Raw genomic sequence first — 24735 nt, forward strand, 5'->3', positions numbered from 1 at the left:
AATGTATTAATAACTAAATAATAATATTGATAATATTGAAAATAAATGGTTTCAATTTTATTTATCCGTTTAAGATGCAGTATTTGACCAAGTCAATTTGTCGCTAAAAGTATTCATTACACATTCAATCCAAAAAGCGTTACGAGTTGCTATTGAAACTATAATCGCATTCCGATAAAAATGGTGTCTGTATTAGGGCCTGTTTAATTTCTACGCTTCATTGCAATTCATAAAAATATTTTTAAGGGTACCGGTATATCTAGACACACTCTGTTATCCAAACAATCCTTGTGATTCATAAACACATAAACAATGAAATATAAATAAAATTAGATGATAAAAAATGGTATCTTCCTTTTTGCTGTTGCAAGTTATCAACAGAGTAGCAAAACTTTTAAATATAAATTATATTCAATTCATAGCACGCTTAAAGATTTGAAGTTAATCTAAATCTATAAGCACAAACATATTTATGTTTGTTAATACAAAGCTGTAGCAGTTTTCTGATTGCGCTTGAAAAGATGTGATTGTTGTTGTTGCATTAATAGTATCATTAGTTTGTATTTCCAGATTAGGTATTCCACCATACATTTTGTTTTTAATCAGATGTCTTATAATTGGCATTGCAATATTTCAATAACGAGTAATCAACACAATTGACTTTATGTATTTTTAATTGTTTATCCATATTATCATTAACACTTGAGGGAAAAATAAGCTGTGTCATTTTTTATTTTTTATTTACTTATGGTTCAGACAACTCTGCTTTTACTATATGCCGTAATAATTATAAGTTTCCGTTCACTTAAAGATATTGTTTTTCGTGTTGGAAAATTTAAATACGAAAAATATTTAGAGACAAGTGTGTTATGTTTGTTTGTCAATTATTTAATTGAAGTAGAAATAATACATCAGTGTACATAATTTTATTGTGTTGTTCCCTTCGTTCTTTACTTTAAAAATACAACTTAACAGCTTTGCAATCAACTGAAATAATATATAAAAAGTAAAAAACAATAAACGTTTGGCTTCCTTAATACGATATCATTCCAAACGCTGTTGGAAGGAACCATTGCTTATTAGAGGTTTACAAGGTAATTTACCCAAGTACGCAAATGTAATGGTCGATTGCCCTTAGGCATGATTCTGTTTTATTACTTTAATCCGGTTGTAAAAATGCATGACCGAAGGGTCATCAGATAAGCAAAAACAGGGCCAAAATCTGATAAAATAGCGCTGTTTAACTGACTGTACGAAAATCCGTATGTCCGAAAATTTAGAATCATGAAAACATAAATATTTTGGCTTAAAAAGGAAATGTAAGAAAATTTAGAATGTAAGAGAAAATACGGTGGTTTTATGGTGTTTAAATCGATTAGAAATAGCAAAACCTAAAGACATTATCTCAAGTGTGATTTTCAAAAGATTTTATATGAATGTACACACACGGTAAAACTAGTCTATTAAAATGCAATACCTTCATTGGGTTCTCATGTTTTAAATATTTATTAAACATAGGTATTTGTGAACACTTGTTGTTATATAATATTGAAATGAACACGCATACTGAACATAAAATCATTAGCATAACGGCTAAGTTGGTTTTTACTAAGATTGCAATAGCGTTTATTTTATTATTATGAATCTTATGAGGATAATTTTGAAAGTATGACACAGAGTATCTGAAGAAGATATATACATAATCACATATGTTGTTGTTGTTGTGGTTATTGTTTCAATATTTTTATGAGTATCATACATTCAATGACGAATAGCTATTACTTTGTCATACAAACACCATAATTATTATTGGATTGCGGAGATTAAACAAATCGATTCCCTAGTAACTGATATAACTGATACATTTTTTGAGCGACAATTTGAAACTAAATCTATTATTATTTAAATTTGATTATTTTAATTGCAGACTTTTTTATTAACCCCAATTAATTTAAACGCAACGTTTCTTTTATTTAAATCGCTGAGTGCGAAGGATCAAGCTACTTTTTAATTAATTGACAGTAATCTTTAATGTATGTCATAATATAAATTGAAATCAATCTTAATTAAAGCTTGAGTGGTTGGTTTGTAATAAGTTTTGTAAATGTTGCTGTAGGATTAGTATGCACAATAAATACTAACGCTCTGGCATATTGTGATGGTGATATGATTATATATTGCACAATGAATATGTGATGATGTTCTTATGATAATATTGAGGCTATAATTAGTTTTTGAATTAAGCTAGCTAATTTCAAATAAGATACAAACACATCCCAATCCTAAAATTATCAGTAAGTTATAGTATTGTTTGCCTCTAGGCGCATAATTAATTGAAGGCCTAGTTTATCTGTTAATCCTCGCCCCATGTGGTGTCCCAGTGGGTACACTGATATTAATACACGATGTATTGGTCCACAATTAAATCTCTTATAAAAACATGTCTCTCAGGTGACTGAAAAATGGCTGTGTAGATACAACAAATACTACTACAACGGAGACTAAGATAACACATGTTACAATTAATTTGTCTTCCTTGCGTTCTTCTTATACGACAAACACTTTTAAAACAAAAAAGCAAAAAGCCGCTACTGCTACTGCTTCGGCTACTCTTACTGCTACTGCTACTTCTACTGCTGCCGCTGCCGCTGCCGCTGCCACTGCCACTGCCACTGCCACTGCCGCTACCACTGCCGCTGCCACTGCCACTGCCGCTGCCACTGCCGCTGCCATTGCTGCTGCTGCTGCTGCTAGTGCTACTGCTACTGCTACTGCTACTGCCACTGCTACTGCCACTGCCACTGCCGCTGCCGCTGCCACTGCCGCTGCTGCTGCTGCTACTGATAGTGCTACTGCTACTGCTGCTGCTGCTGCTGCTTCTGCTGCTGTTGCTACTGCTACTGTTACTGCTACTGATACGGCTACTGCTACTTCTACTGCTACTTCTACTGCTACTGCTAGTGCTACTGCTACTGATTCTGCTACTGCTACTGCTGCTGCTGCTGCTGCTACTGCTGCTGCTGCTGCTGCTACTGCTACTAATGATAATAATTCTCCTTCTACTTCTCTTTCTTCTATTGCTAGCGATGCTTCATAATTTATTTTTTAAATGTATCATTTTGTTAAAACAGGAAAGAACTGTTATATATATTTTCTTAAAGGTGTAAAGAATCTAAACTTTTCTGCGATTAAAGTTTTATTTAACTGGATTAGTATAGGCCACATAACAGACGCTATTGTACTGATTTGTACTAAACAACATTTTGTCATAATCAACAGTTTTAACATGCCGCAGTTTCCTTGGAAGTTAACCTTTGATTGGAGTTTTATGTATAAAACATTAACAAGGTATTTGTTGACAGTTTGTCCTGTCACAATTATATATTAGTTGAGCCAAACGTGTGATAAAGATCCCTTTTGGGGGTGGCGATAAATACTATTTATATTGTTCAACAGGGGGAGACTGAGAAAACATATGTTACAATTAATTTGTCTACTTTGCCTGCTTCTTCTTTATATATTTTTCTTGCTAATCGTTTAAGTTTAGTTTTAGTTAAGTAGGTATATCAATTTACATTTTTTGATAGATATTTATTTGGATAGTAATAGTATGTTTTATTTGACTTGACATCATTGAACCGGTTTATTTATTGATAAGATCGGGATCTCCACAGGTGTTTAATCTCGATTGTTAGGTGGGGAGAAGGGTCCGAAAGATAATGTTGTTGTCGGCTTACGAATCACATTTCACAAGTTTTAGACAAATATGCATACGTTATAAACCTAATTTAAGTATTACATAGATAATAACTTATCTTTATTTTGATGAACTACGTTTAAGGTATAACACTATAATTATCTATGTGTTGTGTGCCGCATACATACCATCTTGCTTTTTTAAATTTGATCACAACGGTCCGAAGTCATAAACATTCATTATGCATGGTTGCTAAAGCACAGTGTATACTAACTAACCTATGTTTATTGTTGTTTGCTAGGGTTATTATTATTTTTATTTTTTTTTATTTGGGGGGGGGGGGGGGGGAGGGCTTTTATAGAAGATTTCAACTAGTTCTTCAATTAACGAAAAAAAATATTGGTATAGGAAATATAAAAGAGTAATAGACAGCTTCATTCATGCTGTTCTATTATGGTGTTTTAACGCATATAATTATGTATGGTTGATGAAGCACATTGTATGCTACCGATGTTTATTGTTGTTTGATGATGATGTTAAGTTGGTGTTGCTGTTGTTGTTAATGATGATGATGAGGAGGAGAAGGAAGAAGAAGAAGAAGAAGAAGATGATGATGATGATGGTGGTGGTGGTAGTAGTGACGACGACGACGATGATGATGATTTTGATTATGATAATGAGATTTGAATTAAATTAATGCGCAAAGATTTTTCTTTTTAGCGGCCAAGTGCATATATCTGCGCTCGGCCGCTGTAAGGGTTATGTAATATTTGCAATCTACATAGGAGTCAATAGCAGATACCAAGCACCATATGCTTATGAGAAACAAAAGCAAAATATTGGCAATCGCTGAAATCTCGAATATGACTTAATCATTTTATTAAAATGAAAACCGGTAACTATTTTAAACGGTTATTATATTGCAACAACTTAGCGTTGTTTATCCAAAAGACCATTGTTATAATTACAGGGACGTCAATAGGCCAAACTATTCAGGAAATATGATTTGAGTCGTCAAGGATAGATTTTGAGATCAATGTACGTCCGATGAGATTTAAAGGGAGTTGGAGGCGTAGGGACAGATTCGTTCGAGTACGCGATCATTTGAGAACAAATAATGTTGAAGCTTTATCGGAATTCCGGAAATTTGCGATCGGTACCGATTTTTCCTGGTTCTTTTTTATTGATTCTGATAAGTTAGCGGCCGGCACGGACATGAATATTTACTGACGAAAACCTCTTCGCTACTTTCCGAAAATCTTCGACATGTTGCAAATATCCGTAATATTCCGCATTGTACTCACCAGAAATTGCAACTAGAAAGACTACAATAAATCAATTAGCTACGGCTCGGGCGGGGATTTACCTTTTATCCCTGTAAGGGACCTAATGCCCCAGACTACCGGCTATTTTTTCCGGAATTCGAACTTGATACACTTGATATCCCTGAATTAAATATTTATATCCGCAATTTTGATCTCTAGAGTGCTGACTGTTAGTATTGTATTTGACTGGAATGACTGTCGATTATGTGTTTTTAAGATTAAAACAAGCTTACGAAGAACTTTGTGTTTGCTTTTTTGTACGCTTTCTTTTTAAAAATGTATTGTCCGCCACGGACGCAACAATTGACAAAATGTACCAGATTGTGGTCTCTTTAAAGTGCTATGTTTTTACTGCCGTGATATCTTTAAAAAACTACACATTATTGATCGTGGACGTTTTATACTCTTATTGAATTTGTTTCCCCAAAATATGCTCTTCTATTAGTAGATGTTTAGGTGACGATGTTCTAATTATAGATCTTACACGGCCAAGAAACACTAGATAGGTCTTTGCAAAGAAAGCTGTTGGATATCGTGAATGCGTTCAATGTGGCCTGTTTATTTCAGAAAGCTATGTGCAATGTTTTATGGGGATTTCTATCAAATTGCCAATTGCAAAATTTGATTTAATTCATTCGGACCTACAAGCGGGAAACTTCTTCATTAAAATTCAATGGGCTTTTAAGAAGTTCGTTGAAAGGCCAAATTTGACGTTAAACAGCAACGCCGAAAAAATTGCTACTCAGTCTTATTTATCATTTTTTTGTAAGATTTGCCAGTAGACGTTCTTCAGTGAAATTAAGCAAACACACAGTGCCGACAAATATGGAAGGGTATTTAGGTAAAAATTACATCCTTCTTTGTGACTGTGTCATGATTCTTGATGGTACTTTCAATTAGTATGTAGACACCTTTTCATGCTTGATGACACTTACATCTTGCCTGATGTCCAATGTCTATTTACATTCTGCTTAATGGTATCATGCATGTGTACAGATGCAACATTCTTGTTCGTTAATTGCATGCTGCATATGTGTATGTTGGTTTGTGCAGAGAGACTTGTGCAATAGGCGCAGTGCATAATGTAATCAAATATTAATGCGTTTAATAAATTAACGCGATGGTAAGATGTGAGTTTCACCCAAGCACAAAGCAACATACTGTCATGCATGATACGATGATGTCAATTGACAGTCATTCCGAAATGCTACGGAGGACTACGTAAATTTACGGCGTATAACGGAAATTTTATGTTATAGGAGAAGTTGCGCACCTTTGTAAGATATTTGCCACTGAACCGAAATTAACCGCGTGTTTGTAGACTTAACTTTTTTTGGTTAATGACTAACCATAATTTTGTACAGTAATTTACCTTCAATAACCAAAGAAAGTCTATGGATATATTTCAATATATGCTACTAATGCATGTATGCAGAGCTCCAGATAAGACGCTTAAAGTCGTAAAAAATTGAATTAAATTTAGTAAAAAAGTAGACTTAAATTCTGTGCTTACGGTTACACATTGGAAAAATAAAATAAGAATTCAAAATGTGTGATCATGCGTAAAACTCAATATCAATGCATATAATGTAAACATTTTATCAATGAGTTCCCACTCGTCTAGGCCCTCATTACAATTATGAAATCAACAGCACTTTAACGTTATTATGAATAACAGACCATCTTTACAACAGTCGAAAAGCCGAACGTTTTCCATTATCTGGTCCTTTTATCGCAAAAAGTCTGCTGTAACCCGGCAATTGTCATGAGCTCTTCTTAGACTATAAACCTTAATGCGGATGTGCCAAAAATTATATTTACCTGATTAAAAAAAATTAATAATAGACTTTAAGGCTGGATTATTATAGAGTGTAAACCAAGATTTTGCTGAAAAAGTTATCTGGAACTTTGCATGTATGTTGAGAGGAAATCGATTACATAATTTCAAATTTACTAGAGTACTTTTATATTGTACCACATAAAATGCTATAAAACTATAATATTGAAGTGCACATATAAACTTTATTATAGATGGGTAGGTATTTCGTGTCAATCTCTTTCACATATGAAAGAGCTGTTGGCCATGCTGCTTTAAGTACATAAAGATGCATGACACAATTTAGATTAAGCAAAATAAAACACTAGGTATTTGCCAAGAGTCAAATATATACGAGCAGTAAGAGCGTAATCGTGCACAGCGAGACTTACTCATGTAGAATTGAAACTCTTATTGCTTTCTTTCGAAATAATTTCATGTGTCCGATCTAATATGCAATATGCCCGGTTTTTTTTTGCGGATTAATGTTCCGTTTTAGATCCATAATTAACGAATGCCTCAATATTTTCAAAAATTAACACCGGAATAATGTTCACCGACATTTTTTCATACAGATTGGATATAAATAATATAGAGTTTAACAAAAAATACATTAAGCCCTGTTCTCCCGGCACACGTGCTGGACACACAGGTGGTTAGCGTGTGGCTATGATAATAATTAGTGAAAACATCTTTTTGAATGATAAATAATCATATTAAAACGAAAAATCAAATTTTCTATAAAAAAATCACTATCGTTTTATATATAACAAGGTATCCAACTCGAAATCATCCGAAAACTGGGTGCATTGTTTTGAGCAGCCATTACTAAATTAATTTTGCAGCGATTTTCATGACCCGGTCTTATTCAACGCAGAAATGAATTTCCTTTTAGGAAATGTATATATATTGTTATATTTCTACACATGCTGGGTCAAATTTTAAGAAATAAAGCTATACATAATTCGCTTGACCCAGTTGTGATCGATCAGACCGTATTTATGAATGAAATCTCCAGTTGTAAAGACACAACTCCGCATTGGAGCAATGAAATCACTCTTGTGTTTAAAATTTCAGTTGGTTGAAATGTATGTAAACAAAGGTTTGAAAATGCGCTGGACAGTTAGTGTTGATGCATAATGCTACGACAAGCACGGTAAGAATGTTTTTTTCATACGTTTTATTGAATTATGGTATCGAGGTTCGTGAACTTTGCAGGGAAAATGCCCTTTTCCCCGTGAAGATTTCAGTCATGAATACTGTCTGATCGATCACAGCTGGGTCACGCGAATTGTGTATCGTGTTATTTCTTAAAAGTTGACCCAGTATTTGTAAAAATATTGCAAGACATATACATTTCCAGAAAGGAAATTTATTTCTGCGTTGAATAAGACCAAGATCGTGAAAATCGCTGCAAAATTGATGAAGTAATGGCTGTTTAAAACGATACATCCCGTTTTCGGATGATTTCGAGTTGGATACCTTGTTGAATATATATTTAACTTATTTTTTTTTAAGAAAAGTTGATTTTTCGTTATAATATGATTACTTTTCATTCCAAAATATGTTTTCACTAATTAGTATTATAGCCACACGCTAACCACCTGTAGCTGGACACTTTTAAAAAACACTATACAAATTCAAGTACTTATGCACTTAATTGATTGTAAACAATGACGGTTGAAATCCGTGCGTGGGAATTTTTCTGGTAACCAAGAGCGACATCAACGTTCATGACAAACCTGTTTATATGACATTTATTTATTGATTTTTTCCAACTTGATTGAAAATTATGTTTTATGATATTTTAATACATGTAGATGAAGTAGTTGTTTTCTCAACGAGGAGAACAATAGTTGTACAGTACTAGACACGAGTACTTGTAACTTTCAGGTTTCTCTTTATACCACAGACATTATATAGTCATAAAATGATAAATATGTGTTTATAGAAATTGTAATTATAGCATGGTAAACAGACTAGAGAAATCTGAAAGTTTCACGCACAGGTCTGTGGCAATGGGGGTTTGGGCTACTTTATAAATATGAGGTCGATATGCAATGCACATCGGTAGATTACGTCTACTGTAATTATTTGGACTAGGGAAGGGCCACAATTCCAACACATCAGCCCCGTTATGTCCTGAATAAAATACATGTATAATTTCTTGAGTGCCAATTGCATCTTACAAATATCAAAAACATTCACGGCAGTCAATTCATTGTGTAAACCTACTGGTCTTCATGGCAATAATGAACGTATTTAGTTTAATGGAGATTATATAACGAAGGGAACTAATTCAGCTTATTCAGTTTACTAGAAAAAATGATTCGGATGTTTTCGCTTTTTTTCCGAAAAGTAATTTATTCAACATACGGAAAATAAACGCGCGCCACCTGTTGTCATAATTTAGTAACTTGCATTCTGCTTACTGCCTGTTGCTAACTGCCGTTGTTAATGACGCTTAGTGGCAAAACCGATTATGACTGGTTTCAGGAATAATGAACACACAAACATTGGATAGTCACCAAGCATGTTGAAACAATCATCAAGTATAACCGATAGAGAACAAGCATGTTGGAACTGTCATGAAGCATGTTAGAATAAACATCACGCATAATGTAAATATTCATCATGAATGATGTAATGTTGCAGCAATCATCAAGTATAAACGAATAGACAACAAGCATGTTGGAATTGTCATAAAGCAAATTAGAATAAGCATCAGTCATAATGTAAATATTCACCACAAATGATGTAACTTTTACCTAAATATCCTTCCATAGACATGTGTTGTTACTAAAATAGACATAGAGATTTGAGCATTGGGAGTGACCTAATCATACTGTGCTTTAGCAGTATTACGGAATACCGTTAGTGCCATCGTGGTTACACATTAAAATCCAGAGGGCGAGAACGCGAGAACGCGATAGTACGATGGCGACAATGTGACAATACGATGATGACAGGGTGACAATACGATGGCGACAATGCGATAGTACGATGGCGACAATGCGAGAACGCGATAATACGATGACGGCAATCAGACAGTGCGATGACGACAGTGCGACAATACGATGGCGACAGTGAGATAGTACGATGGCGACAATTCTACAGTTCGATAGTGCGATAATACGATGACGACAGTGCGAAAATACGATGACGACAGTGCGACAATACGATGGAGATAGCCGACAGTGCGAAAGTACGATTGTGCCAATGCGATAACGCGATAGTATGATGGCGGCAATTCGAAAATGCGATGGCGACAGTGCGACAATACGATGGCGACAATGCGATAGAACGATGGCGACATTGCGATGATACCACGGCGACAGTACGATATGACTATCGCATTGTCGCCCCCGTACTATCGCACTGCCGCCATTGTATTGTCGCACTGTCGCATTGTCGTCATCGTACTAGCGCGTTTTCGCAATCGTACGAACGCATTGTCGCCATCGTATTGTCGCACTGTCGTCATCGTACTTTCGCGTTCTCGCATTCTCGCCCTCTGGATTTTAATGAGTAACCACGGTGGCCCTAACGGTATTTTGTACAGTAAAGTGCGTAAAATCTGGTTTGGAATAACAATTTATATGCCGAAAACAGATGTTGAAAACCCGACTTTGTTTTATAAGTAGTAGTCTAAATATACAATGAGTTTTCCGAGCATTAAATAAACATATTAAAATAAAATTCATGTTCGTATCGGTTGAAGTTCTTGTTAATAGTAGAAGCAAAGAACACAATAAAACGCTGATTGGGCTTACTAATTTGAGGCAAGAAAAAACACATCGCGCTATTATATATAACATATAACGCGCATCCGCAAAGTTCGAGCGCCCGTCTCGGTGCCGTCGTTTCCGGTGAAAGTTTCGCACAGGAGCTACCGAGTTTGGATATGAGACCACGCATCATGGCTTGACTTTATATATCAGTCAGCGTAGAACCTGACCAGACTGCGCGGTTGGACAAGCTAGGATGGACCAACTTTGGCCGCATATGACATAAGACCCATTTTCGCATGACGCGGGGCATCTGACCTTTGTAATGTGTATATAGCTTTGAATGGAATTTGCACATAGTTTTTGGCATGGACTTATTGTTATGTTAATGTGTTGCACGCTTTCAAAAGCAGAGGGCATATATAAGATCAATTATACTACGGAGTTCATTTTCTGTTGCAAAATGAAATGCAATAAAGATTGTTACTCAGCGGTGTGTACAGTATGACAGCGTTGTCTGTCTGCGATGCATTTATACTGGTTCTAAGCTGGCATACTCACCAATTGGACTCAACCATCTGCTCGAACAAGAAATGATAAGTTCTACTAGCATAAACCTTTAATTGTAACTCATTTTAAAAATATTCATGTTATTTATATTATTCAATTTATTATTCAAAATTATAATTATTATTTCCTTTATTGTTGTTTTTCGCATAAAAAAACTTATTCGGCTTACGAAACTGAAAAATCCCATGGGATTTTTTGTTTTTTTTAAACACGACTAAACGCATTAAAATATCGTAGTTGTTCATCATTTCATAAAATATGCTGTTTCTGAAAGTTTCATGAAAAAATCTCTCAAAATAAGAAAAAAATCCCATGGGATTTTTTTCTCCCATTTTAAAATGGGATTTTTTTATTACTATATATTTATATATATAATTGGCATAAAACCAATATACAGTCCTTAAATAACGTTAAAATACTTGCAAACGCAAATAAAACACGTTTTTTAAAATGTTCAAAATCCCATGGGATTTTTCTCCCATTTGCAAATTATGGGAGAAAAAAAATCCCATGGGAGAAAAAATCCCATGGGAAAATCGAAAATCCCATGGGAAAATGCAAAAATCCCATGGGAACCCCAACTTTGCTTATAAATTTCATAGTGAAGAAAACGCGTTTTTTGAGTGAAAATAACCAATTATTAATCAACGATAAGACTTTTATCGCATACTATGTCTCAAAGTAGCAAATCTTTAAGAAAAAGGGTACTTAAGTTTGCGAAATTTCGGTTTCGCAAAGTTTTTCCGGTGGCCGTTCGTAATGAGATTTACCCGTATATATATATATATATATATATATCAATACCAATTGATCTTTTAAAACAATTGCATACAAATGGATATCGTTGCAAAAACATTTTTTATTGCACAAAACTTCAAACACCAGAGCGCCGCACAGGTCTTAATGCGCTTTATAAGACGGCATTGGTGTTTATTCGCTGATAATCAAAGTCACATCGACAATTATATCGCGCAGTTATTCATTATTACATGTTTGTTTTTTCAGGACCCTATCGCGTTGTATATTCCGGTACACGCCGGTAAACAGAGCTTCCACGGACACACTGCGCGCGAATACATCGTGAAGGCGGAAAAGGGAGGAAAATGGGTGTGCCTGGAAACAAGGGAGGAAACACTGGAAAATTACAAAGACGTAAAATTCGCGGTGGCGGAAGTGAATAGTCTCGAGCGCGTGGCGGTGTTCAGTCGACTAAAACGAGACTACTCAACGATTTCGAAAAAAGGCGGCAAAGTGACATCATCTTTCGATCAGAGGATTTGTATGACGATTCCAAAAGGTTGCATCACGGGAAAGGATCATATCATGATGGAGGTAACAAAAAGGGGATCAGAAAGTGTGAACTGATAGACATCGTTAAATATTTATAAAACAAATGATGCTTTACAAACAACACACCATTGAATTCCAACCGCTTTGATATTTTCCACACACTCATTGATAAAATATTTTTAATACAGAAGTATTACGATTTTAAATACCCTAACTGTGAAACACCAGTCATTACTTGATTCAGAGAAAGTTAAGAGACAATGATGTACAAAACAATATATAATGCCATATACTAACAAAACACATACATACACGTATACATATACCACAAACTAATTCTTAATGTCGTATAGTATAGGTCGCCGTGGCGTTATGGAAATGTTGTCGACCAAGCGACCGCGAGGTCAATTGTTAAATCCCGACTAAGTGTTCCGTAGATGTCCAAAAATGAACACTTAGTACTGGTTTAACCCAGAAAACCGATATCGTTTCAATTCGCCTTAGGCTTTCAAAGCAATCGAGCTAAATAAAGATGTTTAACACATAATTGGGCTGTACTTTGTGAAAAGGGGTTAAATGCAAGTGTGCAAGTGCGTTAAGTGTCGTCCCAGATTAGCCAGTGCAGTCCGTGCAGGCTAATCAGGGACGACACTTACGCCTAAGCTGGATTTTTGATAAAAGAGATATTTTTGTTTAAACGAAAACTATCACGAAGGCGAAATGTTTCGTCCCTGATTAGCCTGCATTAAACCCCTTTTTCACAGAGCATGGTCCAATTATGCTTAAAACATATAGAAAAATACATGCGCGTTCATCCCCAGGTCCTGCCTTTGGACTCTAGTTCCGTGACGGACCTGAAGTCGCGGTCAACCAAGTGCAAGGGGCTGTTGTCGTCAAGCCCCATCGTTCACATGCAGTTCGAGTCAACCGCATTCGAGACACCAGTCACGGTGAGTGGCATCCATGATGACTGATTTCAAAAAGGATAAATGACGAAAAAGGACTTGAGAAAACGTCGATAAGCTTTGATAACAACACAATTTAGATTAAGTGACAGTGATACGAATAACGATCCGTATTAGTTTGAGATATTGATAATTATGATAGTAAATACTATCTAATGCTTTCGCTAGTACTAATATTGCTTTTGATATTGATGATAACTATAATACGGGCTTATATAGTGGTTGATTATGATACTATAACGATTGCCATGATGATAATGATGCATTAAAATCCGATGACGATGATATTTTATACATACATGATAACAATGATGATGCTGGAAAACACTCGTGATAATAAAGGCAACAACAACAACATCGTCAATAATAATAATAATAATAATAATAATAATAATAATAATAATAATAATAATAATAATAATAATAAATATAAATATAAATATAAATATAAATAGTATTATTATTATGACTATTACTATTATTATTGTATTATTGTCTTGTCTTTTAAAGGTGACAGTCCCGTGCCCTCCGAACCCCATCAAGGCGAAGAAACTGGCTGCCATGAGAAAGGCCAAGGAAGAGAAAATGAAGAACCCAACAAGGGTAAGCTCCCTTTATAAAGTTTTGTGTCCACACGAGTAGGCTCCCTTTATAAAATTGTATGTATGTACCTAAAAACTAAGGGTGTCACGGTACTCCGCGGGACGGTATATCGTAATAGTCTCCCCTCGGTACGGTTCACGATACGCTTCCGAGTCCGTACGGTACGGTACGGCTTTTTCCATGACGCATTCAAGGGAAGTAAATGTAATTCGCCCCAAAAATGGCGGAAGTTAAATTGAAATCACCTCGAGCGAGCTTCTAATAAAAATATGGAAGCATTTTGTGTTATCAGTAAGAAATTGGTAGGCGTTTATTTCGTATAAACATTTGCTTACATCACGACTTTAGTCGCTACGAATTTCCTTAGCAGGAGCTGTAATTATGTGATTCCGCTGAGAACTTTGCAAATTCTTTGAAACCATTAAAATTAAATTTCAACGACTCAAAAATGTGCTGTGTCGCATACGTCACGAAACAATGTGCAATATTTTACTGGTTCTACGAATTGCCCTTGGAGTTTTTTACGGCACAAGCAAAGATAGCCAGTTTTACTAGCTGGTAAACACGTTTTATTTTTAACTTAAATAATATATCGAAGTAAAAGAAACATAAAGCAGTCCGTATTTTTTAAACATATTAATAATTTCGTGTTCATATTTAATCAAAGTTTTAGATTTGTAAATAATAATAACTAACTGTCAATTCGTGTACTTTCATTACATTATAATATATGGTATTTTGTATATTGTATGACACATACGTAGAAGTCTTAAATAAAATTGAAAAATCGTTTTAAATAGTTTGTATGTTGTTTCCATCTGACGATACGTATCGCGATACGTATTGTATCGTACACACTGTACCGCGATACGTATCGTATCGTAAGGTGAGCGTATCGTGACACCCTTACTAAAAACACATTCCTGAAAGTGTGTGCAAATGGCCTCAAGCTATGGGTCTGTATCCAACGATTTCGTAATTGAAAACTTGACAGTAATGCAAAAAGTGCTAAAGCAATGATTCCCTACTGCTGCAATTTGTTTGTATTTGTTGACCGAACCCTGTTTTCGTTTCTTCGTTAAAGTCATGAGGCTGCATCACCTCTAGATATATGTGCTGTTATCATTATGCATATGGCATACTTTCAACATTATAAAATCTATGATGAAATGATTGAGTGAACAACAACCCCACTCTTGTGTAAAGTGTCATGTACCTGTGCTTTGAGGTTCTGATATATTATTTTTACAAGTATGACCTACCTAACAACAGCGTTCTGGGACAACGGGGCATAATGCATCTGCGTAAATATCATCTTAGATAAGCCTGTGTAGTCTGCACAGGCTAATGAGGTACGACATTTCCGCTTGTATGGTATATTTCGTTTAAAGGAAGCTTCTACTTTGCGTAAATCCAGTTCACGCGAACTGTGTCGTCCCTGATGACAATGTCGTTCCGTGTGGACTGCACGGGCTAATCTGGGACGATACTTCACGCAAATGCGTTAAGCTCGTTCCACATATTCCTGTACTGTTGGTGAAAAAAGTTATATAACGCATAAGTTTACAGATATTGCTTTGCGCCGACTGGGACTGTATTATGTTTATCGTCTTGTGTACTCGTCATATATGCTTAATGTAGCATTTAAAGCATGCAACATGCGGGCAGGACTTCCGGTTTGCGCATATGTGCCCTATATGACTATATTTCTCGATATGAAATGAATAAAAATCCTTTACATCTCCTTACCATGGAAAGCCGTTTTATCACATACGATTTTCATACTTTACTGTAAGGTATATAAGCACAGACCCTACCAAACTTCCACTCTAGAGTTTCAAAATTCGCATATAAGTTTTAAATGCTACCTTATCAGGAACTCCAGCCATTATTTTTCTTTTGATATATGCACACATACGTTTCTTGCATGCGTGTTTACTATTTTTATGTACACACATTCATGTCGAGCTCTATTTAAAGTTTCTTCTTATATGCACACATGCGCATACTTACTAATTGCGCGCGCTAGTATCTTTATCTTTTCGCACATGCGCGAACGTGTTTCTTTCAGGCGCCCATCCTTCTGCCACACGAGATCGAGGCTCTGGAGAAGGAGAAGCAGAAGTCCAAACTTCAGAAGATGCAGGAGCAGATAGCGGCCGCCGAGAACCAGAAGGACGAGCCGAAACCCACCAAGTGGTATATGGGGGACTATGCCATGAACGAAGGTAATCATGAGATGACATATGTGTATAGCTCAAACCCACTAGGCAATACATTATCGACTACACCTTGATCCATTGTTGATGTGGTGGTAGCTAAACGCGTTGTTGTTTAGGACCGATATAACTGTACATCATATTTGCTTAAATAAAATACAACGAGAACGAAATATATGCCGTATCAAAATCCCTGATATCGGCATCATTAATGCTGAGTTGTTGAGATTCATTCTTCCCTATACACGATCATACTGTACTATAAAGGTGAGCCTCGCTCGGTGAGAAGGGGGTTTGATGCATGTGCGAAGTCGTCCTAGATTAGCCTGTGCTGTCCAAACAGGCTAATCAAGGACGACACTTTCAGCAAAAATTTCATTTTGTTGATAAGTAGAGACTCTATAAACGACAGATATTATACATGCGGAAAGATTAGTCGCTATTAACCTATGCGGACTTCACAGGCTAATCTGGGGCGACACTATACACGCATGCATTAAACCCTGTTTTCCCAAGAGCTTTATTCATATTAATTATATGTTGTTTCCTTTGCAGACGACGAAAATGACAATCTGTACCTGATCAGTTGCCATGGCAACAAGTGGACGCCCGTGGAGAACGTGAACATCATGCAGGTGAAACTGGACCTGCTGCAGTTCGACCTGGATAGACCGCTCGAGAAGTAAGGATTCGATAGATGGCCTAGGTCGCACACAGTCACCAAATAGTATATTGTTAATATGAGACTAGCCCTGGAAAAAACGGGCCTACTTTCTTTTAACGTATTCATTAACACGGGAGCCTCGTTGTGGGTAAACAGGACTTAATGCATGTGCGGAAAGTGTCGCCCATAATTAGCACGTGTAGTACGCACAGTCTCTTGATGGATTACACTTTCCCCTTGACTTGATTTTCGTTTACACGACAAGTAAGTCCATTAAAGCAGAGATGGTCGTCCCTGATTAGCCTATGTGGACAGTACAGGCTAATCTGGGACGACGCTTTACGCAGATGCATTAAGTCTCATTTTATCAGAGCGAGTTTCGTTATTATAATGTTTTGAAAGTGCTTTAAATAGAGCATTTCCTTCATTGTTCACGTGTTGAAACAATTGTTAATATTTCTGTAAATATTAACGTTTTACCGTATTCATACTTATTGATGGCTGTTTACTCTGTCAGGTTTATGGTGCTGCGTACCAAGACCAACGTGAAGGAGGAAGAAGTGGGCTCTATGGCAAACGAGGTGTCCAGCTTCCTGTCGCAGAAATTCGTCCAAGTCATTCTAAAACAGAAGTAAGTTTGTTGTTGTCATATACATTAATTTAAGGCGCGTTCTGTGATAGCTGGGCTAAATGCATTTGCTCAAAGTGTGTATTTGATTTTTTCGTCTTAGGAACGTCTTTTGTAAATGGAAGTAAGTGTAGGCAGAAATAGTCGTCCCTGATTTCAAACTTAACGCTCATCCATTTACATTATCCATTAAAGTGATTAAGCCCACTTTACTCAGAACGCGGCTCATAAAATACTATGGTTTTCGCGTTTAAGGTATCATTCGCGTTTTGTTCAGAATTTATTTGAGGTACTTGTTCGGTAAAAAAATGTTTTTATGCAAACTCGTTTGTATCGCTATACTAAAGCATATACACAGAAACATCCCATAACCTTTGTTATGCCAGCATCATAATAACGTTGGGATATCTATCAAGTAGTTCAAGTTGACATGCGAATTCTCCGAACAAACTTGTCTGTATCAGGTCTGTAATCTGTAAAAAAATATATGTTACATGGACAAAATGATTTTCAGATAAAAATATGATTCGTGCACACTTACGTATGTTACATAAGCACAATGATTTTGAGATATGATCTGTACACACTTATGTGTGTTGTATGTTATTAACCCATGTATGCCTAGCGTATAGAAAAAAGGCCTTGGCAAACAGCGTAGACCCAGATGAGACGCCGCATGATGCGACGGCTCATCAGGGTCTGCGCTGTTTGCTTAAAGGAATTTCTGTAGAAAATATTCTAAATATAGAAATAAATATACTATACACCTCTAATTTTGGAAATAAATTGATCCAATTTAGAAGGATGAGAGAGTCCACTAGGCATAAATGGGTTAAGAGATGGAATTCATCGCGCTATGTAGAAATGGTCTAAATGCATGTGCGCAATCTGTCGTCACAGACTACCTTGTGCAGTCGGCACAGGCTAATCATGGACGACACTTCCAGCCTTTATGATATTTCGTATAAAGAAAGTTTCGTCTAAGCGAAAATCCAGCATATACGGACAGTTTAGTCCCTGAACAACCTGTGCAGAATGCACAGTCTGATAAGGGACGACACTTTGTGCACATGTATTTTCCATGAGCTATTCGCGGCTAATCAAGTGGTATGCTTCTCAATCAGGAGTAACGATCCGCTGGACACGGTATTGTCCGTGGTACCCACGAGCCGCACGGAGAAGACGCTGAAGAAACTCTCACAGGAGGGGTATGACGACGGGCCCGAGCCCAGCCAGGTGAGAGTTAGAAACATATGATCCGAGATCTAGTAAACTGGGCTTAATGCATGTGCCTAAAGTGTCGTCCCAGATAAGCCTGTGCAGTCCGCACAGGCTAATCAGGGACGACACTTTACGCTTTTATGGTATTGTTAGTTTCAAGGAAGTCCCTCCTTACCGAAAATCTAGTTTAGGCGGTGTGCACAGGCTAATCTGGGACGACACTTTACGCACATGCATTAAGCACAGTATTATGATCAGCGCTCTGGTTAACTGGACTTTATGCGACATGTCGGTAACGCTTAGTTTAGATTAGCCTGTGCTGTCCACACAGGCTTATCCGGAGCGTCACTTTAGCTTAAACTGCATTTTCGTTAAAACAAGGTTTCATTTAAATGAAAAGTTCCATGAGAGCGGAAAGTGATTCCCTAATTAGCCTGTGCGGAGTGCACACGCTAGTCTGTGAATACACTTCACGATCATGCAGTATGCAGAGTTTTCCAGAGGCTCATTCTATTTTTATGATGAAATTGAAACATTTTTTATTTTAGCCGAAATATATCGTTAGCAATTTGCTTAGATAGATTATGTCGAGTCCGTTTTCTGGGAAAAAAATATACGCTGTACTTGTAAATAATCTTGAAATGCTATTCATTTATCTATTGCAAAATTGGCTTACAATGTTTTGAGATGTGCATGTTTTAATTGAATTTTGAGTCGAAGTGCACTGCATGATTTTTTTTTCAACGAAAGCTGTAAAATGTGAAATGTTGCATACGTAATTGCTTTATAAGATAGTGAGCAAAAATTAACCCTTTTACACAATACTTAAGATAAAACATGAGTTCTGATGCCAGTGTATTTGTGTAATTGGATAAACCCCTACACTATTATAAACAATTAAACAAAATAAAAAAATTCTTGTTAAATATTACGTGTTTAAACTCGTTTCCATACTTTTTACAACATTGTTAAGGCACTGAGCATAAACGAAGGCGACGTCATAGAGGTCGGTTTCCGTGGAAACATCAAGAGCCGGGACTCAGAAGACATACAGTTCGTGTACAACTCTAACATGGACAGCGAGACAGAGTTCCACGCCTGCGAGGTGGACAAGTACCTGCAGAGGAACTTCCCCGTCTACAGGGGCGTGGTAGAGGTAGGTGGTGTGGCTGACTGTAAATAAGGTGCGTGGTAGAGATGGTGGGGCTTTTTGGCATAAGATAGGGACTAGGAAATTTTAATGATAAAATTAAGCACAAACACATAGACCATTTCGATCTAGTATTGTGTTGAAATCGTGAACGTTGTGATAAATACGTCATTAAGATTTTTCGACTTCACATCTTTTAAAGTGTGTACCTTGTTTTACAGCATATTATGCTCAAATGTTCGGGTATTTTATCGAACTCAATTTTTTTCTGTTCAAGTTTGATTGACTCTCTTAGGTTTACCGGAATTACAAAGTGAAGACGGCGACGACAAGAAGGAAACGGCGGGATTCTAACGAGGAGAACGAAGAACAGCCATACGAGAACAAGCGAGACAAGCTGTGTGAACTCGCCATCAATATCCCAAAGGTAATATAGTTTGCGATCGTTATCAATATTTCTAAGGTTATAATTTTATAGAGCTTACTCACCATCAATATCCTTGAAGAATGACGTCAATATCCGTACGGTAAAATAGTATTAGCTCTTCTTCGATATTCTTATGGCAGTATTGTGTTACATCGCAATACATGTTCCAGAGTATATCTGTGTAATATGGCTATCAATATCCGCAATGTAATTTTTAGTGAGCTCGCCATCGTGATTGCTACAGTCAAACAAGTGTGATTTCACCATAAATATGTCTTATGTACCGAAGTAAGTTCTCGCCAACAACACGCATAAGGTAATACAGTGTACGCGCACCTACGTCATCTGTACGGTAATATATCTATATTTATAATATCGGAAAGTTTACGTTTGAAAAAGTTATTCCGTTGATATTGTTGTTTGAACTAGTAAACATTCAAACCAAGAATTCTAATGCATTCATGCGTTGTTGAACCTCGCTCTGTGAAAGGAGGGTTTAATGCATGTCCGTGAATGGTCCGCAGTCCCTTCAGGCTAATCAGGGACGACACATTCCGCATGCACTGTTTCTTCGTAAAAAATAGTCTTCTTTTTAACGAAAGATTCAATAAAAGTGAAGTATGTCGTCCCTAATAAGCCTGTGCCAACTTCGCAGGCTTATCTTGGGCGACACTTATTACACATGAATTCAACCCACATTCCGCACAGAAAGGCTCAAATTTACGTGTCGATGTGTCTATTGATAGTACCACGTGGAACAGAACTCCGCCGTGATTCGAGCACCTGTCACCATACATAACACCTCGGACCCGGTCAATGACGAACTCTGCAGATTCGTGGCCGAGGAACTCGGCGAGGAGTGGAAAATGGTACTCAGTTTATAATTTGTATATAAGCTCATTTATGCCTAGTGTATACATATATTATGATTTATTTTGTGCAAGTTGTATCAAACAGTAAACAGCTCTCTGTGTTTGTGTGTCTGGCTCTTTGAGCGCTTGTGTCGGAGCTGCTTAGTGGATGATATAATTTGTACAACACTTCCATCTCTTATAGCTCAGAATGCTGAGCGGCAATACATGTGTTTTACGATCTATTGTAATGCTCTGTAATGTGTAATATTGTGTTGATGAGATGTAAATAAACTATTAAATCTAAAATCCTTCTAAACTGGATCAATTTATTTCCAAATTTAGAGATGTCTAGTATATTTATTTCTACATTTAGAATATTTCTTTCAGAAATTCCTTTAAGCAAACAGCACAGACCCAGATGAGACGCCACATTGTGCGGCGTCTCATCTGGGTCTACGCTGTTTGCCAAGGCCTTTTTCCTAGACGCTAGGTATAACTGGGTTAACTTCGTTCCGGTCGTTATATTTCAATCTCAGAGAGGGATTAATTCAAGATCACCAGTCCAAATTTACAACTTACGGTTTTGATAATCCATTTTAAAACAGGGGTTGAAAATGAAAATGAAAATAAATATTTTTCAAGTTGCGGTTTTTATGATTTAACCCTTTCCCACTCAGAAGCAAAGTGAAAATGGCTATGTGCAAACAGCATAAAACCAGAACAGCCTGCGAGTAACCAATTGACCTGCTCGTTTCTAGGTGGCAGGTTATTTGAACGTGAGCAAGCCTCGTGTCCAGGCCATATTGCGCAATCTCCAAAATGGCGATTGCAATGACTGCGACGCGAGATATGATATGCTGATGACATGGCTGAAGAAGACTCCGAAAGCCGTTGACAAGGTATGGGGAACTGAGGGGCGTAACAAGGTAGGGGGGGGGGGGGCAGGGCTGTTGACAAGGTATTGGAGAGTAAGAGGCGTTAAAAAAATGAGGAAGGAAGAGGCGTGGCTCTGTATTGAACAATGATCGGCCTGGACAAGGTGTGAGGCAAGGAAGGGCGTGGTATGAGGGAGGGGCGTGGTGTGTGGTAGGAACGGCCGCGAAAAAAGTAGGGGGGATGTGGACACGGTATGGGTGAAGAAGGGGCATGGAGAAGGTATGGATAGTAGTTAGGGCTTTATATGAGAGAGGGAGGGGCGTGGACAGGTATATGGGAGGGGTCGGGCGTTACGGTTTAAGCGTACATCAATATGCATGCATATGCCGGTGTTAACGACGTGCACGTTAATTAGAATACTAAGGAGTGTGTGTTGTGTCGGGGGGGGGGGGGGAATTAACGGCAAAATGCAAACTTGTAATACACATTAACGTATTATACAAGATACACACCAAATTCTCGAAACAGCTTTTACAATTAAATTGTCAGTCTAAATTTTATATTCATTTTTTACAATAGAAATACATCGTCAATACTTTTATTAAGTATATGTATTGTTATATGTTTAACATACTTGATATTTTATCTACATGCAATATCATAACATGTCAGCTCAGCGTCTTGAAAAAAGTTCGTCGCAAAGATGACCGTCAAATGACATTTAAAAAAATGTTACACAACGATGCGACATTGTACATGGACAAAAATAAAATAAAAATACATACACGCAATTGATCTTGTTTTCAGGTATCGTGTCTGTCAAACGCGTTACTCAAAAGTGGGCGTGGTGATCTTGCAGAAGAAATTCGATCGCGTGACAGAGAATTCCGAGAAAATCACGTCACGAATTAACCAGCAGATATGACGTCACTGTGATTTTATAACTTGTAATGTTGTATGCATCTCCGTAATTATGTTATGTATCCTCTTATAAGAGATGAAACCAAAGACGTGGAAATTGTAAATTGCCAGCCACGTGACACATAGGGTGTGTGGAACTAAAAGCGTGTCCCAGTATTCAGAGTTGGGATTGTGCATGTAATACATATACGATATAAACTGAGATGTAAGTCGTTGTTGTCCTGTTAGTTTTCTGAATTATTTCATTTTGTAAGATGTACACATTATTGGCACACATAAATAATGTATATTCATTTGTTTTTTTCTGTAATCGGTCATACATTTTTGTGCCTTATGCATGATTTAATTACTGAATGTCAGAACAGTGCTGTACAATGTGCTATTTGTAAACATACACATACTAACAAGTGCATTAGTTCTGCATCAGACACTTCGAATGTATGACAATTTTATTCGATTACCTTAATATTCTTGTACATATTGTTTGATATAAACGTGCTTTATTTTGAAGTTGTATTACATGCACACTCGTTGTAGAATTTAAAATATATTATGTTATTTAGTCAGTACAATATTTACTATATCGCATGCGTACAGTTAGCTTGACCGCCTTTACAAATACTGCTATTTGTGATATTTTAATAGTTTATTTTGAGTTGTGTTTTTATGCTTTTTAAGTTAATACATTCTGTGATATAACACTTACCTTACTATAAGCTACCGATTTGACGAGATGTGATATTTCGATTTGTGATACATCTGTATTTTATTTTTGCCTTCTTTATTTGTATTTTTATGTCCATGTGTATAGTTATTCATGTTAGATGGCTCTTGTCCGTTTTGTCTGTCTCTTGTTATGTCGAGTTTAAAAGCAGGTCATTGCTACTAATGACTTCTACTTTTGTATTATTTGTATTATTTGTATAGTGTATACGATTATTGTAAAATTCTATTTTTATGAAATTTTTACCTGGGTTATGATGGGGATAATAAATACATATACATATTATAATAGCCAAGATCTTTAATTTTTTGTTCACAATAAGTAATTTATTTGACAGTTGCCGTAAACGGGTGTAATTGTTCTTAATGGCTTTTTCTCTAAATGATTAGAGTTTAGCGTACAAATGGAGTTTTTTTACTAATTGCCTGTGGATATAAACCTGAACCGGTTATATAGTTTCCACAGAACGCATATTAATACACGTTCCCGTGTTTTACAGAAATGTCGCAATTTAAAAAGAGATATTGCTTCTTTGAATAATGAATTATTTATATTTATGTTTGTAGGCATATTACGTACGCACATTGTTTTGTGTTAACATCCCTGCTAAGAATGTAATATTTTCGTTTTCCTAGCAATATATTTATATTTATCGCTTCAATACCGTTACCACAATATGCATCGTTGAGTAGTCTTGTGTACAGGTAAATGGATTACATATTATAACTAGGTATCGTTGTGCAAATTAGTAAATGGCCCATTTACAAGCAATAGAAATATTACAAAATATATGATTGCAAAGTGTTCAAACGAGATAAAGTTTGGGTCGAAATGCAGGCCTAAATATTAGTGTTTCTTACCGATTGATCGCATATTTTGACGGCGTTTCAGTGTTAATCCTAATATTAACCTTTAATTTCAACCTTCACAGTAACATAAGTTCAGTGTATTCCGTAAGACTAAACAATATTACATTTATTAATTTAATTTCTTCTCAACAAAAGTATTGAGCAATCCACCGTTACTCATGTTTTAATAAAGAATTCGAAATCAGGAA

The 24735-nt window shown here is 36.4% G+C and overlaps 1 protein-coding gene across 1 annotated transcript; it reads left to right on the forward strand.

Annotated features, from left to right (window-relative positions):
* Positions 1-12039: 12039 nt before the first annotated feature.
* Positions 12040-24735, forward strand: LOC127870207 (death domain-containing protein 1-like). Its single transcript, XM_052412862.1, has 12 exons — positions 12040-12468; positions 13248-13376; positions 13902-13994; positions 16066-16222; positions 16769-16895; positions 17395-17508; positions 18630-18741; positions 19700-19882; positions 20172-20303; positions 21050-21172; positions 21916-22056; positions 22841-24735. Exons 1-12 carry the CDS (start codon positions 12040-12042, stop codon positions 22943-22945), a joined length of 1845 nt encoding a protein of 614 aa, XP_052268822.1. The 3' UTR covers positions 22946-24735.

The sequence above is a fragment of the Dreissena polymorpha genome, chromosome 2 (genome assembly GCF_020536995.1).
Source record: "Dreissena polymorpha isolate Duluth1 chromosome 2, UMN_Dpol_1.0, whole genome shotgun sequence".
Taxonomy (NCBI): domain Eukaryota; kingdom Metazoa; phylum Mollusca; class Bivalvia; order Myida; family Dreissenidae; genus Dreissena; species Dreissena polymorpha.

What these genes read in the sequence shown, in the direction of transcription:
- LOC127870207 (XM_052412862.1), top strand. Translation starts at nt 12,040, where the DNA reads ATGCGCTTTATAAGACGGCATTGGTGTTTATTCGCTGATAATCAAAGT. An exon ending in GGACTATGCCATGAACGAAG is followed by an intron (nt 16,223 to 16,768) that starts GTAATCATGAGA and finishes TTTCCTTTGCAG; the next exon opens with ACGACGAAAATGACAATCTG. An exon ending in CAAGTCATTCTAAAACAGAA is followed by an intron (nt 17,509 to 18,629) that starts GTAAGTTTGTTG and finishes CTTCTCAATCAG; the next exon opens with GAGTAACGATCCGCTGGACA.